General features: G+C 46.4%; 1 protein-coding gene across 2 annotated transcripts in view; it reads right to left on the bottom strand.

The window, feature by feature from the left end:
• The window catches only part of amdhd2 (amidohydrolase domain containing 2), a 67,550-nt gene that overhangs the window by 6,014 nt on the left and 38,990 nt on the right, over positions 1-22,546 (bottom strand). The window contains exons 6-11 of one of the 2 annotated variants that reach the window (XM_080524559.1): positions 15,632-15,844; positions 14,950-15,038; positions 14,425-14,569; positions 13,802-13,909; positions 7,428-7,496; positions 7,122-7,223 (exon numbers count right to left, since the gene is read on the bottom strand). In XM_080524559.1, coding sequence (XP_080380685.1) covers positions 7,122-7,223; positions 7,428-7,496; positions 13,802-13,909; positions 14,425-14,569; positions 14,950-15,038; positions 15,632-15,844 — 726 coding nt within the window. The remainder of the gene's footprint in view (positions 1-7,121; positions 7,224-7,427; positions 7,497-13,801; positions 13,910-14,424; positions 14,570-14,949; positions 15,039-15,631; positions 15,845-22,546) is intronic. The other variant, XM_080524560.1, reaches the window with a different exon arrangement.

Genomic DNA, 22,546 nt, shown 5'->3' on the forward strand with positions numbered 1-22,546 from the left:
AATAGCCCCCTAGCGTTTGCCGCCATATTGTGACACCACCCCCCCCAAAGTCCAATCAAAAATGAATAAATATTAGCATCATAAAACAGCAATTTGGCGAAATGCAACACCAGCACACTTAAAAAACAAACAATGTTAGTTGTAATATACAGTTTTGTAGCCTACTGTTTGTTCTGCACCGGACATGTGTGAAATCGCTGCTGTGTTATTGTTGTTCTGTGATATAACACAGAATATTAGTCAACATTAATATTCAGGGAAGAAAATAAGCCTCCTTTTTTTGATGGGGGGCGGTAAGAGACCTGGATAATGGACAGGGGGGCGCTGGCCCAAAAAAGGTTGAGAACCACTTTTCTAGGGTAACCAATCCACCTTAAAGTTTCATCGAGGACGACGATGTAAGTGACAAAGGACTGATTTCTTCTTCTGAATCAGGGTATGGAGGTTAGTTCTAGCTAATTTACCTGATAGAACATCGACATGCTTGAAACACATAACTACAATTCATTAGATGATCATACAGCCCCTAACACAAACACGTCCCAAAACAAAAGTATTTACAAAAGCCTTACCAGTAGTCTATGGCAAACGAGAATAGTGAATCCAATCCATAAAGTATTTAGTGATCGTTAAACTGTTGTTTATTATATCGAGTGGGTACTTGCTCGCGGCTCTGTCAGTATTGATTGATTGATTGACTGATTGACTGAACATTTTCATTGTGTGAAGCGCATTGAGTTACATCTTGTAAGAAATGCGCTATACAAATAAAATTTGATTGATTGATTGATTGATTTACAACTTCAAGTTTCGTGTTATGAAAAAAAACGAGTCGGCAAGTGGTGTAGTTCTAGGCTGCGTTCGTAAATTCGCTCTGGAAATCTGACCAGTAGTCATGGAATGCCTCTTGTCCAATCAAATTACTTGGTCCCTTTATGACGTTGAGCCCAGTGTGCCCTCCGGCGCTCTCAGAGCGAATTTACGAACGCAGCCCTAGACTGTCTCGCGTCCCCCTTTACCTCGCTTCTACCATGCTGCTACGCTGCTTCTATAACATCAGGATCAGACACAGGGCGAGACTTTCAAAATAAACATTTTTAATGGCTTCTGTGTGCTTTAGACTTGCGTAGAATCGATTTTATTTTTATTTAAAAAGTCAGACCAGAAAATGTATTATTGTTGCCAGACCCACTGCGTGGGAATACGACGCGTGCGGATGAGAGACAACATCAAAACTTGCACACTTATTGCTCGTGTGCCATTGGTTAAGCTGCGCCCAAAACCCCGATATGTTGCCACGTGAAATGATAAGACAAGAGGCCACGATACGATAATCGCCGTAGGAGGCGATTCGACTGTAGGCATGTGAAGTTATAATTTCTTAAAACTTGCAGTGGTAACAACGGTGTGTGTGTTTTAGTAAATATAGCGTGTGTGTACCTGTACGTGTGTGTGTGTGTGTGTGTGTGTGTGTGTGGCCCTCCTGTGAGAGGTGTGTGTGTACCTGTGAGAGGTGTGTGTGTGTGTGTGTGCCATATCTCAGTATGTAGGCTATGCAGTGTAAGTGAGTGTAAGTAAGTGTGTGAGTTTATTCTGTTATTTATGCTATTATATCTAGTATTGTGTTGAGAAGCAATGGAAATGAATCAAGAATTGATAAAGTAGGCTAACTTACATTATCATTGTTCTATATGCAACAGAACAGATCACCCAGCATTGCTAATGAAAATAATCAATGAATATGAGTCTAATACCAATACTTGCTCAATAGGTCTTAAAATCTATTAAAAGTGTTCTTATAAAGGTCTTAAATGTAACTTGTTGAAACCTGCAGGAAACTGCATAATTAATTTAGGAACAGGTTGCTTACATTAATTATGCGGGTGTTACGGTCAGGGCCATCGCTACTTACACGCGCATCATTGTTAGACTGTTAATGATAGAGCTAACCATCTACGGACCCCAAAAAAGTGTCGCCTTTTTGGACCATCGCCCGTTTGCACCCCTGCGTATGTAAACCATGAAGGCCACGTTCATGATGTCTTTTATACAGCCATATCGACTGACTTGGGCTTCAGGCCCTAACTGGGTGATAGGCCAGACTTTTACTATGCCATAAAAATGGGTCTGCGTTTGCTTGGTGCCTAATGGATCAAGACTTTTGTCTAAAAAGCAAAAAATATGTAGGCTATTATCCAGTCAGTAGGCCTACAGTTATGTATTTTTAAAAAGATCGGTATCTGTAGATCTTGAGGAAAAAAATCGGTGATCGGTATCGGCCCCCAAAAATCCAGATCGGAGCATCCCTATCTATAATGCATTGAAATGACATTAAACTAAGATAATAAGATGGTTATCATAATTGTTCTAATCTTTATTAATAAGTAATTACAGAAAAAGTAAATGACATTTCTGTCATGGCTTCCGCATTTACGATAGAGTCGGAATGTGACGCTACCAAGCGGACCAATCACAGCTCTTATAGATAACTTAACATTAAATATGTCTATCATCATCCGCTGTCAAACACCACAGGTAATAATTTATTTCTAAATAAACAGGATTGTACATCGCGCTCCTTATGGGAAGGCTGTGCTTGACGCTTCCATGGGGCACTCCGTTGGAACGGTGTACTCATAGCGGCATAATAGCGATTTTTTTGTTATGCTTGTTGTAAAGAAAATGTCTATAATGCATTGAAATGACATTAAACTAAGATAATAAGATGGTTATCATAATCTTTCAAATCTTTATTCTTCTTCGGCGTATGGGTTGTTGTTTCCTCTCCACTCCACCAGGCTCGGGCCGAGGGGCTACCCTTTTACCACCCCGAGACCTGGTTGAGGGGCTCACCCGGGCTATATTTCTGGACACCCCTCCAGAAGCCACGTCATCGTCTCGTCATCTAATGCCGACAGACCATGCATCCCGCTGGGTGGGTGGTACACCGGGCAATCCAGGATAACATGGTCTGCGGTTTGGTCTTCTGCGCCACACTCGCACGACGCATTTGGGGCCAAGCCCCATCTGTGCATTGATGAGCGGAAACACCCGACGCCGGTCCGGAGACGATTGAGCCTCAGCCAGGATAGCCTTGGCAAGTCCATCCCGAGGGGCTCAGGGCCGGCGACTGGGATGTGGTCACGGAGTTTGGAGGTGTTTGCCTCCCACTCCGTGCGCCACATATAATCCGCCCATCCTGCCACACTGATGTTAAGATCTCTGCATTGCTGCCTGTGATCCTGTGCGGCAGGCACAAATGGGTGTCTCGACTTGAGACACCGGGAGGGCTCCGCTGTTAGGCATATATATATATATATATATATATATATATGCCTATCATGGAGCAGATGGTTATTAAGCTCCACGGCCCGGCAGACGAGACGTGCTGTGGCTCCCATGCGGCGGAGGCCTGCGGGCTGTCACAATGCGCAAGGCTTCATTTATAGGCGAGTCGATGAGGCGGGTGTGGGCACTGCGACACCATACTGGGGCGCAGTATTCACTGGTTGAATAAACGAGGGCTAGGGCTGCCATGCGCAAGGTCCTTGCGCCGGCGCCCCAGCCCGAGCCAACCAGTCGCCTCATCAACGCCACACGAGCTGTTAGCATCTTGCGCAGTGACTCGAGGTGCCGGCGAAATGTGAGCGTCCTGTCCATTGTCACGCCGAGATAGACTGGCTCAGCGGAACATGGCAGGGGAGTTCCGTCTAGGTGTACTCTAAGCTCACGTTTAGCCTCTCTGTTGTTAAGGTGGAAGGCAGCCGACACCGTCTTTGCCTCGCTAAGCTTCAATCTCCATTTCCGGAAATATGCCACTAGTGTCTGCATGTCCTGGCTCAGAATCCCCTCCACAGACTGCCAATTTCCAGCAAAGTACACCACTGCGAGGTCGTCTGCGTAGGCGTACTTCTGCGAGAGTGTGTTGGGCAGGTCATAGGTGTAGATATTATAGAGGAGGGGGGCCAGGACCGATCCCTGAGGGACGCCGTTCTTGAGGCGTCGAAGCCTGCTTAGTTGTCCGCCACCGGTGGTGAGGGTAAAGCTGCGATTACGGATGAGCTCCATGATCATTCTGACCATGTGCCTGTCCGCCAGCAGGCGGAGCAGCTTGCAGGTGAGGCCGCGATGCCATACGGTATCGTAGGCAGCCGTCAGATCTATAAAGCAATCCTCGATGTCTTGAGTCATCAGGGTGACTTGATCTACGGTCGACCTCCCGCGTCGGAACCCGGCCTGCTCACGTGGGAGCAGCGGGATCGACAATTGGTTCGATGCGGGCGTAGATGAGATGCTCGATGCTTCAGGCTTCAGGCTTATTCGGTTTAGGGATCGCAACAACTACAGGTGCAACTCAAAAAAATTGAATATCGTGCAAAAGTTCATTTATTTCAGTAATTCAACTTAAAGGGTTAAACTTAAATATTATATAGACTCATTACATGCAAAGTGAGATATCTCAAGCCTTTATTTGTGTGGTGGCCTGGGAAAACCCTTCACATGGTGGCATTTTGACATTTTCATTTTTTAATATTTCCATAAATTAGAAGTTCTCAGCTATTCATAACTGGTTGAATGACTGAGATAGCCCTTTATTAAAAAGTTATGAGCATTTTAATGTAGCATGTCAAAAAAAGTGAAAGGGGAGAAATCCTCCCCTTTCTCCTCCGGGTCGGGGGAGGAGCCTATGCAGATCGGCCGGTCTCGTGGTAGTCTGCTTGCCTTGTCGGTATGCGAGGGACAGATCCATTTGTGTGTCTTCTAGTTAAGATGTTATTACTTTATGCTTATTGTGAGCATCAGTAAACTGGCAATAACACAGGTGGAAGTATCGTCTCTCCTTTCGCTCATGTGTGCGTGCGTTGCTTAACTGAGAATGAGACACGTTCAACGTGATGTTGTTTCGCTAGCAAACTACCCGCCACAAAAATATAAAAATAAGTACTTTCTCTTTTGTTTTCTTAAAATGTTTATTCACCATAATGTAGTATGGAGTTCAAAGTACTAGAATACCACATAATATCAAAATCGCCAAAATCGCGATTTCCATCTATATTTGCTCTTTGCCACGAACGAACGCCAGCGACATCCGACGGGTTTTCCCAGGCCACCACACATTTGTTATAATTTGGATGATTATGGCTTACAGCTTATGAAAACCCCAAATTAAATATCTCCGAAAATTTGAATATTGTGAAAAGGTTCAATATTGTAGGCTCAAGTGTCACACTCTAATCAGCCAATTAATCCAAAACATCTGCAAAGGGTTCCTGAGCCTTTAAATGGTCTCTCAGTCTGGTTCAGTAGAATTCACAATCATGGGGAAGGCTGCTGACCTGACAGTTGTGCAGAAAACCATCATCGACACCCTCCACAAGGAGGGAAAGCCTCAAAAGGTAATTGCGAAAGAAGTTGGATGTTCGCAAAGTGCTGTATCAAAGCACATTAATAAAAAATTAAGTGGAAAGAAAAAGGTGCACAAATAACAGGGATGACCGCAGCCTGGAGAGGATTGTCAGGAAAAGGCCATTCAAATGTGTGGGGTAGCTTCACAAGGAGTGGACTGAGGCTGGAGTTAGTGCATCAAGAGCCACCACACACAGACGGATCCTGGACATGGGCTTCAAATGTAGGATTCCTCTTGTAAAGCCGCTCCTGAACAACAAACAACGTCAGAAGCGTCTGACCTGGGCTAAAGAAAAAAAGAACTGGTCTGTTGCTCAGTGGTCCAAAGTTCTCTTCTCTGATGAGAGCAAATTTTGCCTCTCATTTGGAAACCAAGGTCCCAGAGTCTGGAGGAAGAACGGAGAGGCACACAACCCAAGACACTTGAAGTCCAGTGTGACATTTCCACAGTCTGTGTTGATTTGGGGAGCCATGTGATCTGCTGGTGTTGGTCCACTGTGCTTTATTTAAGTCCACAGTCAATGCAGCCGTCTACCAGGATATTTTAGAGCATTTCATGCTTCCTTCAGCAGACAAGCTTTATGGAGATGCTGACTTAATTTTCCAGCAGGACTTGGCACCTGCCCACACTGCCAAACGTACCAAAACCAGGTTAAATGACAATGGGATTCCTGTGCTTGATTGGCCAGCAAACTCGCCTGACCTGAACCCCATAGAGAACCTTTGGGGCATTGCCAAGAGAAAGATGAGAGACATGAGGCCGAACAATGCAAAAGAGCTGAAGCATCCTGGTCTTCCATAACACATCAGCAGTGCCACAGGCTGATAGCATCCATGCCACGCCGCATTGAGGCAGTAATTCATGCAAAAGGGGCCCAAACCAAGTACTGAGTACATATGCATGATTATACTTTTCAGAGGGCTGACATTTCTGTATTTAAAATCATTTTCTTATTGATTTCATGTAATATTCAAATTTTCTGAGATATTTAATTTGGGGTTTTCATAAGCTGTAAGACATAATCATCAAATGTATAACAAATAAAGGCTTGAAATATCTCACTTTGCATGCAATGAGTCTATATAATATCTAAGTTTAACCCTTTAAGTTGAATTACTGAAATAAATGAACTTTTGCACGATATTCTAATTTTTTAAGTTGCACCTGTAGGGCTCTCCAGAGGTCTGACACTTCTTTTGCCACAAGTCGAGACGACTCGCAGTCTTTGCCCTCGTATGACCCACTTTTCACAAATTGTGATGCGATTTTATTTGCAGAAATGGGGCAGTGACGAGGGGAGTGTCTGGACCTACCAGTGAGATTGTTCATGATACTCCATGCCTTACGGCTGGAGTGCGAGAAGTCGATGGAATCAATAGCCTCCTCCCAGCGCTCCTGTCTTTTACGGCTGAGTCGACAGCCGTCAAGAAATCTTTATTAATTAGTCATTACAGAAAAAGTAAATGACATTTCTGTCATGGCTTCTGCATTTAGGCCTACGAGAGAGTCGGAATCATGTCGGAATCATGTGCTACCAAGCGGACCAATCACAGTTCTTACGGTCTGCGTAGGTATGCCGCGTAGTTACATTTTTGGAGAGGTGCGCTTGATTTTACGCAGAAGTATAAATTGAGCTTTACTTTGCAAGCACACTAATGAACTCAGATAAGGCAGTTCTGTGTGATTTGCTACTCGGCCAACACCTAACCCCCACCTGCGTCTGAGCCGTAGTTTAATGTTCCTTTGTGTTGGCTAATGTCCAAGAGTTGAGCTGGGTGGAGCGATGCGGCCTCCAGGGCTTCTTCCACGCTACAGCCTGTTAAAAAACACACACACACACACACACACACACACACCATCTCATTTAACACATTGTGAGGTTTTTCAGTTCACATTTAACAAGAAACTGACAGAGCCTTCCAAATACGGGTCTGTACAACGCAGAACAACACACATGCACGCAGACACACACACACACACACACACACACACACACACACACACACACACACACACCCACCTGAGGCCTGTTTGAAGTGCCTGATACACATGTCCATCGTGGCAATGCTGCCGCTGAGGGTCTTGGTTCCTGCAAGACACAGTTCAATTTCTATTTCACACCAGAAGCCCAGCTCATTGAAACCCGCAATACAGTATTAAAATTGAACAATGGACAGCAGCGGGTGGTGAAAGGGGAAACCAATGTTCCCCCTATGTTCAGACTTTTATTTTGAAAAAGGGAAATACATTTCATATTGCAATGCAATGGATTCGGTGTGTAATCCCCACTGCTACCTAGTTAACTATAACCAGGGGTGCACATAACTGGTGCGCAAGTGCGCATGCGTCGCCAAAATGCATGCTGCGCGGCAGATCAGCCGCATGAAGGCGCTCTTGCGCACCAACAGCTGGAACCGCTGGGAGAGGAATGTACTTCCTCAAAATACAACTGCTGACTGCTGACTGCTGACTGCTGCATCACTGAGGCACCCGACGAGCCGTCAAAATGTCCAAGAAGCAAGCCCCACTAAGTAATTATTTTGGTGTTCCGCCACCTCCTAAAAAAAAACACCAGACTGAGCCATTACCTGAGCCGCACAGAAAACGTGCATTTGTTGAAAAGTGGCTGCAGGATGTCTGCTGGCTAATGGATAATGATGAGCGCACCGTGATGTGGTGCAAAATATGCCGTGAGCATCCCAATCTGGCCGATAAAAGCAACGCTTTTTATTTGGGGACAAAGAATTTCAGTCATCCACCGTTTGATAAGCATGAGAAAAGCAAAGAGCACGTTAAGATAGTTGAAACTATTGATAACAGGAGCAGCCAGGATCGCAGTCACCCGCTTGACAGGTGGCAGGACAACATTGGTGAAGAACAGCGTCAAGGACTGTGTAATATATTTCTCCTGGCCTTTCACAAAGCGAAACATGCACGCCCAATGCGTTCATTTGAAGAGGACATTCCTCTATTCGAGAGGCTTGGAGTTAATGTCGGGAGTGCATATCATACACGAGAAGCAGGGTCCCGCATCGTGCAGACTATCGCACAGACAATCAGCTCGGAACTGTTTAAGAAATTAAAAGCAGCAGAATTCTGGGGTCTGCTCTTTGACGGATCAGAAGACATCAACAAAACCGAGCGGGAAATCGTGTACATTGTGTCGGTGTCGAGCAACAGAGAGGTTAGCTCAGATTTCCTTGGATTAATTAATCTGGGGGTGAAGCGATCAGCACAGGACATAGTAGATGGACTTGTGCAACTATTCCAGGAATGTGGTCTCGCGGAGGAGTGGCAGACGAAGTTAGTCTCTGTGTGCACCGACGGAGCGGCTGTCAACGTGGGAGTATACAACGGCGTCATTCCCAAATTACGTCAGAACGTGGTCATCGGGGATTCCCTGGTGCACATAATGTGCACGGCCCACACCCTGGAGAACACCGCGAAGTCAGCTGATCGCATGGTACCATACTGTGAGTCATTCAATCGTTCTGTTGTCAAGTTGCTTAGCTTTTATTTGCAGAAGGGGGGTGCAAAAAGAACAGCACAACTACAGAAACTGTGTGATGAGAATGGCATTGCCTTCCTAAAACTAGGAAAGTTTCACAATATTAGATGGTCTGCATGGAGACAACAGACTCTCTTGAAAATATGGAGACTATTACCTGCCATCAAAATTCAACTGGCTACAAGTGATGACAGTGACCTGAAACATGTCTGCACTCAGCACTTTCACTGTTTCCTAGCCAACATGCTCGACACTGGAGGAATCTTACAGTTCCTCTCCCTCAAGTTCCAGCAAAATAAGTTGAGTATTGGTGAATACAAAGATGAGCTCATGGTAGCTATTGGACAGCTGACACTTCTGCTTGACAGTGATGGCAAGTACAGGAAAGAGGCTGTTGCAAATGCAGATGCTGACAGGGACAAGATTCATGTACTGAGAGGTCTAATTGAAGAGTTTGAAACCCGATATGAATCCCTCAAGTCATGTGATCAATTTCAAATTTTTGATCCTTCAACTTGGCCTCAGGAAATGAAAGGCCTCCACAGTTTTGGCAACACCACACTTGATGGCATCCTCCAGAATTATGAGGCCAGCATGTTTGTTGACAAAGACTCCACTATAAGAGAATGGATGAGGTTAAAGCAGTCAGAAAAACGGTTAGCAGCCTCCTCAGTGTATGACTTGGTCAACATAGTGAAGACAAGCAACCCAGAGACTTACTCCAACATTTGGAAAGTCATTCTATTGTCCCTTACACTGCCCTTGAGCAGTGCTGCATGTGAGAGGGGATTTTCACACCTCAATATCATAAAAAACAAGTACAGATCCCGCCTGTCAGACTTTCGCCTCTCATCCCTGATGCACATCTGCCTGTCTGAGATGACAACAGAGATGTTTGACCCAAAGCCAGCTGTTGACCAGGGGGGGAGGAGTAACCAGGGGGGGAGGAGGCTCAACCAGGGGGGGAGGAGTAAGCCTACAACATCCTCTACCATGGTACAGGTAGAGGACAGTGATAACAGCAGTCAAGGGAGCAGTGATAACAGCAGTCAAGAGAGCAGTGATGATGATGAGCTTGTAGCATAAATAAATGCTTAGGCTGTAACTTTTTGTTGAAAAGTTTAATTGTGTTCATTGTGTTTAAAGGAGTCTGACAGACTTTCATGCTTAAAGAGCAGTCATTTGATTTTGCATTTGTTTATTTTGTTTTGCACACAATCATTTGTTCGTTCATCTTTATTTATGAATAAATGTCGTTTTGCTAATATAAGTTATCCATGTATCCCTTTTTTATCCATCCTGTGGGACGGGTCGTGACTCGCGAGCTCGGGGAGCACCAAGCAGCATCCCTAGGTGCTCCTCTGAGCACTGGCCCCAAAAAGTTATGTGCACCCCTGACTACTACTTTACATTGTTAGCAGGCTCACAAAACAAGCTGTGTTGACTAGTTGACTAATGAGTGTGTCATTGTTTTTCAACAATTGCGCAAATGTCCAAAAAGCTTGCGAAACGTGTCTGTTTTGATTCAGAGCGATTTTCTCCAGTATTTGGTTTGAGGTGTACCAACGTTCAAATAAGCATATCTTCTTCAACTATTTTCTATGACACATCATTTGAAAGTTTACAATCTGCACTTTCATAATCTGTAAAAAATAAAAAAATAAAAATAACTGTGCCCTACTTTTTCACCAGACCCTGTCACATCTGGGTTGCTGGGGGCCAGTTGAAGTCATGATAAGAAGGAGAATGACAGGCACATAGTTTGTGTGAGCTAGCCCATATACTGTTGAACCTACTGCTCAGTGCCATGGGGAAAACGTGCCTACAGAAAACAAAACAAAAAAGCACCTATGAGGCATTTTCCCTCCTGTCCTGTCCTGTGTCTCGCTATCTAGGGTTTGTTTCTTTGCGAGGGCGATGTTGTGGTGTTAATTTTATTCATTAGGAGCTAGGGACAGTATTTCTGGCAAGCATCAATAATAAGCATAAACATCAAAGGAATCAAAGGAACTATTGGCCCTCCATCCGTCCCACAGTCTGGCGCCTATCCAGACCCAGTTCATATTTTAGTGAATATTTGGAGGGAACGCTAATAACGTCAGCACCGTTGGTAAATAATACCAACAGAAGGATGAATCTTTCGGCTTCACACGTCTACACAACTCGTGTCTGCCGCAGCAGTGGCATTGAAGTAGACCAGCGTTGCCATGGCAGCATGAACCTTTTAAACACTGGCCTAGTTTAACGGGGGCGTCTTCACCAGATCCTCCCACACTTCCAACCTTACTGTTACCCCTCTTCCAGTTTCTGATCATCACTTCGTATCCTTCTCCCTTCCCCTCAAAACCACCTCCTCCCTGTCAGTCTCTAACCACTTTAGACCCTCTCGTCGCAACCTACGTACCCTGTCCCCCACCACCCTCTCTTCTTCTGTCTTATCCTCCCTACCCTCTGTTGAATCCTTCTCCCTTCTATCCCCTGATGCAGCAACCTCCACCCTCCTGTCCACTCTCACCTCATCCTTCGATGCCCTCTGTCCACTAACCTTGAAGCCAGCACGATCCTCTCCTCGTGCTCTGTGGCTCTCTGAAATGCTTGTAGAATAAAGCTCAGGGCAGGTGAGAGGAAATGGAGAAAAACTGGCATCTCCGATGACCTTAACCTCTATCACTCTCTCCTCTCCAACTACGCCTCCTCTGCATCATCTGCTAAAGCATCCTACTATCATTCCAAAATGCATTCTTCTGCCTCTTATCCTAGAAAACTGTTTTCCACCTTTTCCACACTCCTTAACCCACCTCCTCCCCCTCCTCCTTCCTCCCTGTCTGCCGACATCAGCAGCACCTTTATCCCTCCTCCTACCAACGCTGCTAACACCCCTTCCAAACTCTCTGCTCGACACTCGGTCTCTGGCTTATCATCTTTTTCCCCCCTCTCCCCTGATGAGATTTTCACACTTATCACATCCAAGCGAGCAACCACATGCCGTCTCAATCCCATCCCCTCCCCTCTTCTCCAATCCATTTAGTCCGACATCCTTCCTTACCTTACCACCGTAATCAACTCACCGTAATCAACTAAAATCAACTCCTATCCACAGGATCTGTCCCGGCTGCCTTCAATATAGCCAGAGTCAAGCCTCTCCTCAAGAAACCTACCCTTGACCCATCATCTCTCCACAACTACAGACTGGTATCCCTTCTCTCTTTCCCTTCCAAAACCCTTGAACGAGCTGTATCTAAACAACTGACTGACTATCTCCGGAAGATGGAACATCTAGTCCCCCACCAATCCGGCTTCAAGGCTGGGCACTCGACTGAGACTGCTCTCCTTGTTGTCACGGAAGCCCTCCACTCTGCTCAAGCTTCCTCCCTCTTCTCTGTTCTCATTCTCCTGGACCTGTCTGCTGCCTGCGACACAGTAAACCACAAGATCCTTCTCTCCACCCTCTCTGAACTGGGCATCTCTGGCAGCGCACACTCCTGGTTTGGTTCCTACCTGGCGGGTCGCTCCTACCAGGTGACCTGGAGAGAATCGCTGTCTTCTCCACGAACCCTATCCCCACTGGGGTTCCCCAGGGCTCTGTCCTAGGGCCCCTACTGTTCTCTCTCTACACCAAGTCTCTTGGCTTGGTCATCTCCTCACATGGGTTCTCCTACCACAGCTACGCAGATGACACTCAGCTCTTCCTGTCCTTCCCCCCCTCTGACCTACACGTGGCAACACGTGTCTCTGCATGTCTCGCGGACATCTCAACATGGATGTCAGCTCACCATTTCAAGCTCGACCTTAACAAGACTGAAATACTCTTCTTCCCCGGGAAAGCCTGCCCTCTCCAAGACTTCTCCATCACAGTGGAGAACTCTACTGTAACCCCCTCCCTGACAGCCAAGAACCTTGGAGTGATCCTGTACAACTGACTATCCTGTGCGGAGAACATTGCAGCAACGGCATGCTCCTGCGGATTCTTCCTCTACACAACATCAGAAGGATACGACCATTCCTCATCAGAGAAGCAGCGCAACTCTTGACCCAGTCACTGGTCATCTCCCGCCTTGATTACTGCAACGTACCCCTGGCCGGGCTCCCCGCCTCCGCCATCAGACCTCTGCAGCTCATCCAGAACGCTGCTACCCGTCTGGTGTTCAACCTCCCCAAATTTTCTCATGTCATCCCTCTCCTTTGCACCCTGCACTGGCTCCCGATAGCAGCTCGCATCAGATTCAAGACCCTGGTGCTTGCCTACCAGGCAGCTAAAGGGACAGCCCCTGCCTACCTGCAGGCAATGGTCACCCCCCAAACTTCAGCCTGTTCCCTCCGCTCCTCCACCTCTGCTGGCCGACTGGCCCCACCAACTCTACACCTACATGGCAGTCGCACTGCCCGATCACGTCTCTTCACTACACTGGCTGATGGAATGAGCTTCCCACGGCTGTCAGAACTGCCGGAGACTGAAGACCCATCTCTTTAGGTTACACCTTAACTGCTCCTCCTGAGACATCTACTACCCCCTAGCACTGCCTCTCCTGAGACACCCGCTTTTCCCCTTTACTGTGTCCCCTATGACTTCTGCCCCCCCTTGTACTGTTTCTCTGTTCTGTAGTGTCTATATATATATCTTTTTTAAAGGTTTTCCTTCTATCACTGAGACTGCCAATGGCCCCTGGCCTGAGCTAGATTACTCTTCCTGCTACGACTGGTGGATTGATGATTCACTTGCTTAGTCAAATGTATTGATTGTAAGTCGCTTTGGAATAAGGCGTCTGCTTAAGTAAGTAAGTAAGTAAGTAAAGCTTTATTTATATAGCGCCTTTCGTACATGAAATGCAACTCAAAGCAACTTAATGCCAAAAATTTAAAAAAATGTCATGTAAATGGAGTCTGACCTGCCACATATGCATGAAGCCCGTCAATCTCGATGACCTGCTGTCCCAAGGTGTGGTGTCCCGGAGACAGGCCCATGGCCGCGATAGCATCAGTCACCAACACCAGACCTGGGGAACCACAACCAGTACACAGTTTAAGTAAAGCCACACTCCACGTTTCAGCATGCAGTCAAAGAGTGGGCCACAAACAAGGATTCACAAAAACCAAGAGCATTCATTTTGAAATGAGATGAGCTATAATTATAGCACTCAAGATACAACGTCTTGTTTAAAAGTATTTTCATACTTGGCCAATTTCTGTTCACATGTGCATGAACATACAGTGCCCTCCACTCATAGCCCTATCTGTTGGCTACTCAATGGACATATCAGAACTGTTATTTTATGTGTTTGCCTTTATTTATTTATTTATATATTTTTTTCCATCTGGCTCATCCATCAGCTCGCTTGAAGGATAAACTGGAATCTGACGTGACCAAACTCCTTAGGGCTGGTTTTTATAGCTGTTGATTTAGTGCACCCCTTAACCAACCAACCCCCCACCCCAGGGCTAATGGGCCTGCAGAGGTACACCCCCAATGTTTCAAGACCCTAACAGCCCACTGGTCTCTCTGCATGCAGACCTGTAGGGTGCGCTCTGTGAGCGATGCGCAGGGCTGCGGGGTTAGTGTGGATGCCGTCAGCGATCATGCCATAGAACACCGTCCTGTCCCGGGGTACCTGGTCGCTGGTCAGCAGTCCTACGATGCCCGGGTCTCGATGGTGGAACTAATCCCCATGGCAACAAAGAGAGACGTGAAATATTGTGTATTGAAATATTGAATGGATAAGGATGTTAACATTAGGCAAAAATGCCTAAACATGGCATACAAGTACACACTCCCTTTAAACCATCCCTTTAAACTAGCAGCAGTCTAATCATTTGAAACACATTCATGACATTACAGAGGTGTTGACAAAGTTGACTTGTAGTAGTGTGCCTTGCCCTAAATTGGTCTGAGCCCTTTATCTCCTAATTTCTTTTTGTCAGTTGTCATCTGAAGTTTACTGTGTGATTCTGTAAAATTGCATGTTAAGTGTACTGTAGCAAAGTAAAAGTAAAGCCAAAAACAGCTGGTGGGAATAGTAGAGGACTGGACAACACTCACAGGCAGCATGGCATTGAAGAGGTGTGTGATAAAGGAGGCTCCATGCTGTACCGCCTCCTCTGCTTGGGACAGATTGGCCACTGAGTGTCCTGAACATGAGACAGGGGAGACATTTGTGTGGTTAGGATTGATGCTCTTTCATTTCAGTCCATCCATTGGAATAGACTATAGTCCATTATTGGAAAGACTAAGCATTGTGTCTTCTTTTAGCTCTATACTCCAGAGACTTATCAAAATAAGCCTGGATTTTCTTTTAGCGACGTTGATGGAATACCCCCCAGATGTCCTTGCTGCCTGTGTATTTCTTGTTGCTTTTTGTTTTGCTTGCGTGACATTGCTACGCTATCTGCTGCTACCTGCTTGCTAATGGCTGCTGCAATATGCTGTTTTGTCCACCCACCTCCACCTGTCTCCACCTGGTTCTGCTTTTCTACTGTATCTGTGAGGGGATTGTTAGATTGCATTGCCCTAAGAGAAAATGTGTAGCTATTTACATGTTCAATAAATAGTTGCCAATGCTTACCAAAAAATATTTCTCCTGACTGAAATGAAATAAATTCAGAATGACAGCAACATACATTGGATACGTTCCAGCCTCATACAAACTGGACCAATTATACAGTATATGGCAGAAAGCCCACATTTTTTGTTGTCTCCCAATAATACCCTTCCCGGTGCCCACCTAAAGACACAGTGATGCCCCTCTGTGCCAACTCTTGGATCACTGCATGACTGTTGGCTAGCTCTGGGGCCAGTGTCACCATGGCAACATTGTCAAGCGACCCATAAGTGTCGAGCAGGTCTGCTATACCGCCTGACTGGAACGTGCGTAGATACTTCTCTGGGTGTGCCCCCTTCTTCTCCAGACTGATGAAGGGACCCTCTAAGTGAACACCTGGAGACAGAGTGGGAGGAAATGAAGAGATTAAGAAAGATGAGGGAAGAGGTGCAACAGAAAGATGTTAAGATAATAGTTAAAAAGCAGAGACGAAACACTAACATCATTTGGATCTACCATCGCATAAGAGGTTGAAAATGGTGCATTATTTTGTGGGGACAAAACTGTCGTATGGCTTAGTACCGTATTTTATAACCAAATATGATCTGCAGTTTAAAGTAAAATGTTATTTACTTTATAAACAATTTTATTTGATGAGAAGCATGAACAAAGAAAAAAGTTAACATTTACCAGGTTTGCATTCACAATTTTTTCCACATTTTCTTTAAATGGTTACTACTAATAGACCCCAGAGAAAAACTTCAAGTGACGGCGGAACTGTATCCATATCTTTAGAGTGGACAGCACCAGAGGGTTTAAATTTACATTTACATTTTTGGCATTTAGCAGACGCCTTATTCCAAAGCGACTTACAATCAATACATTTGAATACTAAGCATGAGAATCATCAGTCCACCATTCGTAGCAGGAAGAGTAATCTAGCTCAGGCTTTTTAACATTTATTTACACTGGAGAAACAGAGAAACAGTACAAGGGGGGCAATAGAAGTTCTTAGGGACACAGTAGAGGGGAGAGCGGGTGTCTTTAGGAGACGTAGTGGTGAGGGGCAGAAGATGTCTCAGGAGGAGCAGTTAAGGTGTAACCTGAAGAGATGGGTCTTCAAGTGCAATACTGAAACACAACTGTGAACATTTCAAACCTGCAAACTGCGACACTTTAAATGAATGTGCAATAACACTATGTGCAATATGACAACCCTCGGGTACATAAGGTTCAGAGATAGGAAATGTTAGAATAGGTATAGCATAGCATAGAGTACAGCACAGTGTTTTATTTGTATAGTATAGTATAGTGGATAGTGTACATAGCCTTTATTTATGTAAACCAGCTCTTTCCCTTCTGGTTTTTAGTTTTTTTCCTAGCACCAGGGGAGCCCCCCCTCCCAAATTTCGTTGTATGGTACCTGTACTATATCAATGACAATAAAGACCATTCATTCATTCATTCATTCAGTCTACGACGGAAGATGGGTAGTGACTCTGCCGTTCTGACAGCCGTGGGGAGCTCATTCCACCAGCGGGGAGCCAGTGTTGTGAAAAGACGTGATCGGGCAGCACGACTGCTGTGAAGAGGTCGTGGGGCCAGTCGGCCAGCAGAGGAGGAGGAGCGGAGTGAGCGGGCAGGGGTTTGGGGGGTTACCATTTCCTTCAGGTAGGCAGGGGCTGTCCCTTTAGCTGCCTGGTATGCAAGCACCAGGGTCTTGAATCTGATGCGAGCTGCTACCGGGAGCCAGTGCAGGGTGCGAAGGAGAGGGGTGACATGAGAGTTTTTGGGGAGGTTGAATACCAGCCGGGCAGCAGCATTCTGGATGAGCTGCAGAGGTCTAATGGCGGAGGCGGGGAGCCCAGCCAGGAGTACATTACAGTAATCCAGGCGGGAGATGACCAGTGCCTGGGTCAAGAGTTGCGCTGCCTCTCTGGTAAGGAATGGTCGTATCCTTCTGATGTTGTAGAGGAAGAATCTGCAGGAGCGAGCCGTTGCTGCAATGTTCTCCGCACAGGATAGTCGGTTGTCCAGGATCACACCAAGGTTCTTGGCTGTCAGGGAGGGGGTTACAGTAGAGTTCTCCACTGTGATAGAGAAGTCTTGGAGAGGGCAGGCTTTCCCGGGAATGAAGAGGAGCTCGGTCTTGTTAAGATTGAGCTTGAGATGGTGGTCAGCCATCCATGTTGAAATGTCAGCGAGACATGCAGAGATACGGGTTGCCACGTGTAGATCAGACGGGGGGAAGGACAGGAAGAGTTGAGTGTCGTCTGCGTAGCTGTGGTAGGAGAGCCCATGTGAGGAGATTACCGAGCCAAGAGACTTGGTGTAGAGAGAGAAAAGTAGGGGCCCTAGGACGGAGCCCTGGGGTACCCCAGTGGAGAGGGTTCGTGGAGAAGACAGCGATTCTCTCCAGGTCACCTGGTAGGAGCGGCCCGCCAGGTAGGAAAAAAACCAGGAGTGTGCGGTGCCAGAGATGCCCAGTTCTGAGAGGATGGAGAGAAGGATCTGGTGATTGACTGTGTCGAAGGCAGCAGACAGGTCAAGGAGAATGAGAACGGAGGAGAGGGAGGAAGCTTGAGCAGAGTGGAGGGCTTCCGTGACAGCAAGGAGCGCAGTCTCAGTGGAGTGCCCAGCCTTGAAGCCGGATTGGTGGGGGTCTAAGTGTTCCATCTTCCGGAGATAGTTAGTCAGTTGTTTAGATGCCGAGCGTTCAAGGGTTTTGGGAGGGAAGGAGAGAAGGGATACAGGTCTGTAATTGTGGACAGCTGATGGGTCAAGGGTAGGTTTCTTGAGGAGAGGCTTGACTCTGGCTATTTTGAAGGCCGCTGGGACAGATCCTGTGGATAGGGAGGAGTTGATTAGGGTGGTACGGTAAGGAAGGATGTCGGTGGAAATGGATTGGAGAAGAGGGGAGGGGATGGGATCGAGAGGGCATGTGGTTGCCCGCTTTGATGTGATAAGTGTGAGAATCTCATCGGGGGAGAGGGGGGAAAAAGATGACAAGCCAGAGACTGAGTGTCGAGGAGAGAGTTTGGAAGGGGTGTTAGCATCGTTAGTAGGAGGAGGGGAAAAGGTGCTGCTGATGTCGTCCACCTTTTTTTCAAAGTAGGTGACAAAGTCATCGGCAGACAGGGAGGAAGGAGCAGAAGGAGGAGGTGGATTAAGGAGTGAGGAGAAAGTGGAGAACAGTTTTCTAGGATTAGAGGCAGAAGAATGTATTTTGGAATGATAGTAGGATGCTTTAGCAGCTGATGCCGAGGAGGCGTAGTTGGAAACGAGAGAGTGATAGAGGTTAAGGTCAACAGAAAGGCCAGTTTTTCTCCATTTCCTCTCAGCTGCTCTGAGCTCTAGTCTACAAGCATGTAGCGTTTCAGAGAGCCAGGGAGCTCGAGGAGAGGATCGAGCTGGCTTCAAGGTTAGTGGACAGAGGGTGTCGAAGGATGAGGTGAGAGCGGACAGGAGGGTTGAGGATGCTGCATCAGTGGATAGAAGGGAGAAGGATTCAACAGAGGGTAGGGAGGATAGGACCGAAGAAGAGAGGGTGATGGGGACAGGGTACGTAGGTTACGACGAGAGGGTCTTAAGTGGTTAGAGGCTGACAGGGAAGAGGAGGTTTTGAGGGGAAGGGAGAAGGATATAAAGTGGTGATCAGAAACTGGAAGAGGGGTAACAGTAAGGTTGGAAGTGTGGGAAGATCTGGTGAAGACAAGGTCGAGCTGATTGCCTGCCTTATGATTCGGAGGAGAGGGGGACAGGGTAAGGCTGAAGGAGAGGAGAAGGTCAAGTACTCCGGATGAGAGAAGCTTCTTTGATTGGAAATTGAAGTCACCTAGTAGTACGAGCGGAGTGCCATCATCAGGGAAGGAGCTGAGAAGGCCATCCATCTCGCCTAGGAAGTCACCGAGCTGGCCTGGGGGGCGATAGATGACAACAATGTGGAGTTTGACCGGGGAGGAGACAAAAACAGCATGAAATTCAAAGGAGGATATAGACAGGTGTGCCAGGGGAAGGACAGTATGTGACCACTTGGGCGAGATGAGGAGACCTGTGCCTCCCCCTCGACCAGAGGGTCTAGGGGAATGAGAAAAGGAGTAGGCGCCAGAGAGGGCTGCTGGTGTAGCTGTGTTTTCAGGTGTGATCCAGGTTTCAGTGAGAGCGAGGAAATTGAGGGCCATGAGAGATGCATAAGCTGAGATAGCCTCAGCTTTCCGGACCGCTGACTGGCAATTCCAGAGACCGCCTGCGGCGATAAAGTCATGGTCAGTAGAAGAAGGTGGGTAGATGAGATTGGAAGGGTTGTGAGGGTGGAAGTAGCGTCTAGGTGTCCTCCTGAGTGTCAGAAGAACAGGAATAGGGAGAAAGCACATTGTGATATAAGTCCGTAGAGGGGAAGAGGGCTAATGAACCAACAGAACTAGGAGTAGCTAAGCGCACTCAGTAGACCGATGTGACAAGAGAAGACAGCAGCACTACAAACAACTGGAAGAGAAGATACTTAGTACCCTGGCTTCCTCTCAGGCCTTCCTTGATGGACTCCCACAGATAGACTCCCTTGTCTTGTTGTCAGGAGGCTGTCGCAGAGGCTGTCGCTCTCAGACAGGCCAGATATTAATGGACACTAGCAGGCTTGTAGCCCCTCCCCACTAACGAGCACTAATGAGGACGACTGAGTTCTCACTAGTCGCATGTATGAGCCCGCTGGCCCCTGGTCAATCCACTATATAGGGCAGATAGAAGTCTCCTCCTACTACAAATTAGCACCTACTTAGGTCCAGAGACTAGTGGTTTCACTAGAATTACTTGTTTTTAAAACACACAGCTATCACACTATTACTAATAAACAAGACAGGTATCCACGTATCAGTAGTCCAAGCTTAACTAGATAGTCTTACTTACTCAGAATGTAGAGAGGTGAGTTCACTGCTACGTTCCCAAATGTAAGGGTTTGAGGAGAACTGTATCCATATCTTTAGAGTGGACAGCACCAGAGGGTTTGAGGAGAACTGTATCCAGATCTTTAGAGTGGACAGCACCAGAGGGTTTGAGGAGAACTGTATCCAGATCTTTAGAGTGGACAGCACCAGAGGGTTTGAGGAGAACTGTATCCAGATCTTTAGAGTGGACAGCACCAGAGGGTTTGAGGAGAACTGTATCCAGATCTTTAGAGTGGACAGCACCAGAGGGTTTGAGGAGAACTGTATCCAGATCTTTAGAGTGGACAGCACCAGAGGGTTTGAGGAGAACTGTATCCAGATCTTTAGAGTGGACAGCACCAGAGGGTTTGAGGAGAACTGTATCCAGATCTTTAGAGTGGACAGCACCAGAGGGTTTGAGGAGAACTGTATCCAGATCTTTAGAGTGGACAGCACCAGAGGGTTTGAGGAGAACTGTATCCAGATCTTTAGAGTGGACAGCACCAGAGGGTTTGAGGAGAACTGTATCCAGATCTTTAGAGTGGACAGCACCAGAGGGTTTGAGGAGAACTGTATCCAGATCTTTAGAGTGGACAGCACCAGAGGGTTTGAGGAGTGGCGGGAGGGAGATAGAGGAAGAGAGGAGTAAACCAGTGCAGACAAGCAGGATGAGTACCATGACTGCTCCTCTAGGCTACACCAAATGTTCTCAGGGGTTTTAAACCAGCAAATAATTGTTTTAATGTTGGCAGCCCAGTAGTAGTGCATACAATTAGGAAGTGCAAGGCCGCCACAGTGCCTTGGTCTCTGCAAAATAAGTTTTCTGATTCTAGGAACCTTTCCTCCCCAAAGCAGGGTTCGACAGTAACGCCGTTTTACTTGCCCGGACCAAGTAAAACATTCGCCGGGGTTGTTTGCGCAAGCCCGACGACGCTGCTAGATCCTGGATCCTAGACTAGATGATCGTGAGATAGAGGATATTAGAAGATATTATCAAAGCGTACGGGTGATCTTCACTCACGATCATCTAGTCTAGTCTCGCGCCTGCGTCGTCTGTTGTTCTTCCTATATCCAGGATCTAGCAGCGTCGTCAGGCTCACGCAAACAACCCCGGCGAATGTTTTACTTGGTCCGGGCAAGTAAAACGGTGTTACTGTCGAACCCTGAAATGTAACGATTGCCTGATCTAAAGTGTGAAAAAAAGACTTAGGTAAAAATAGAGGAAGGCATTGAAAAACATACAAAAACTTGGGTAAAATGGTCATCTTGATGGTCACTTTTCCTGAGAGTGAAAGGGGTAGACTGCTCCAACTCTGAAAGTCTGACTTCATGTTGGTTACTAGTGGGGCAAGGTTGGATTCAAAGAGGGAGGGTAGTGTGCGGGTAATCTTGATTCCCAGATATTTAAAGCCAGATTAGACAGACGAAAGGGAATTGAAGACTGTTAGATTTTTTTGGGGCCAAAGCATTAATTGGAAAACATTAACTTTTCTGAAAATGTTGTTTGTATCCTGAAAATGATCTAAAGTCTCTAAGAATAGATTCAATTATGGGGATGGAAGACACTGGATTTGTTATATAGAGCAAGAGATCATCTGTGTAAAGGGATACCTTATGTTCAACACCATAATGCGTGTTGCCTTGGAAATGGACTGAGGCTTTGAGTGCAATAGAGAGCGGTTCAATTGCTATGGCAAAGAGCAACGGCATGTCCTTCTAGATAGTGGAAAGTATGGGGAGTGTATAGAATTGGTAGTGACACAGGCCAAGGGAGAAGAGTAAAGTAGTTTAATCCAAGAAACCTACTCCACTCTACACGATCGAAGGCCTTTTCTGCATCTAAGGAGACAATGGCCTGAGGGGTAATGGCTGAAAGTGAAGCTATGTATTCATCTAGTTTTAGTTTTGTTATATTTCACTAAACACTAAATAGTGTATTTTGTATAATGAGTAGTCCTAAGTCACTAAGTGGTTTCACATGTTAACTCTCCCTAGCAAGTTGACAAGCTTTATTTATGTCGTTGAACTGTGGTTGGACTTCTTCTTGGGCCTCTATCATCTGTTGTTAGTAAGAGACCGTGACTTTACTAGAGAGTTACGACCACTCTAAAGATGAGCTTTGACCTAATGTGTCTCAGTGTCCAGTTTCTGTGTGTTACCTAATGGACTCGAACCATAC

The sequence above is a fragment of the Nansenia antarctica genome, assembly GCF_963989245.1.
Source record: "Nansenia antarctica genome assembly, chromosome: 2".
In the NCBI taxonomy this organism is placed as follows: Eukaryota; Metazoa; Chordata; class Actinopteri; order Argentiniformes; family Microstomatidae; genus Nansenia; species Nansenia antarctica.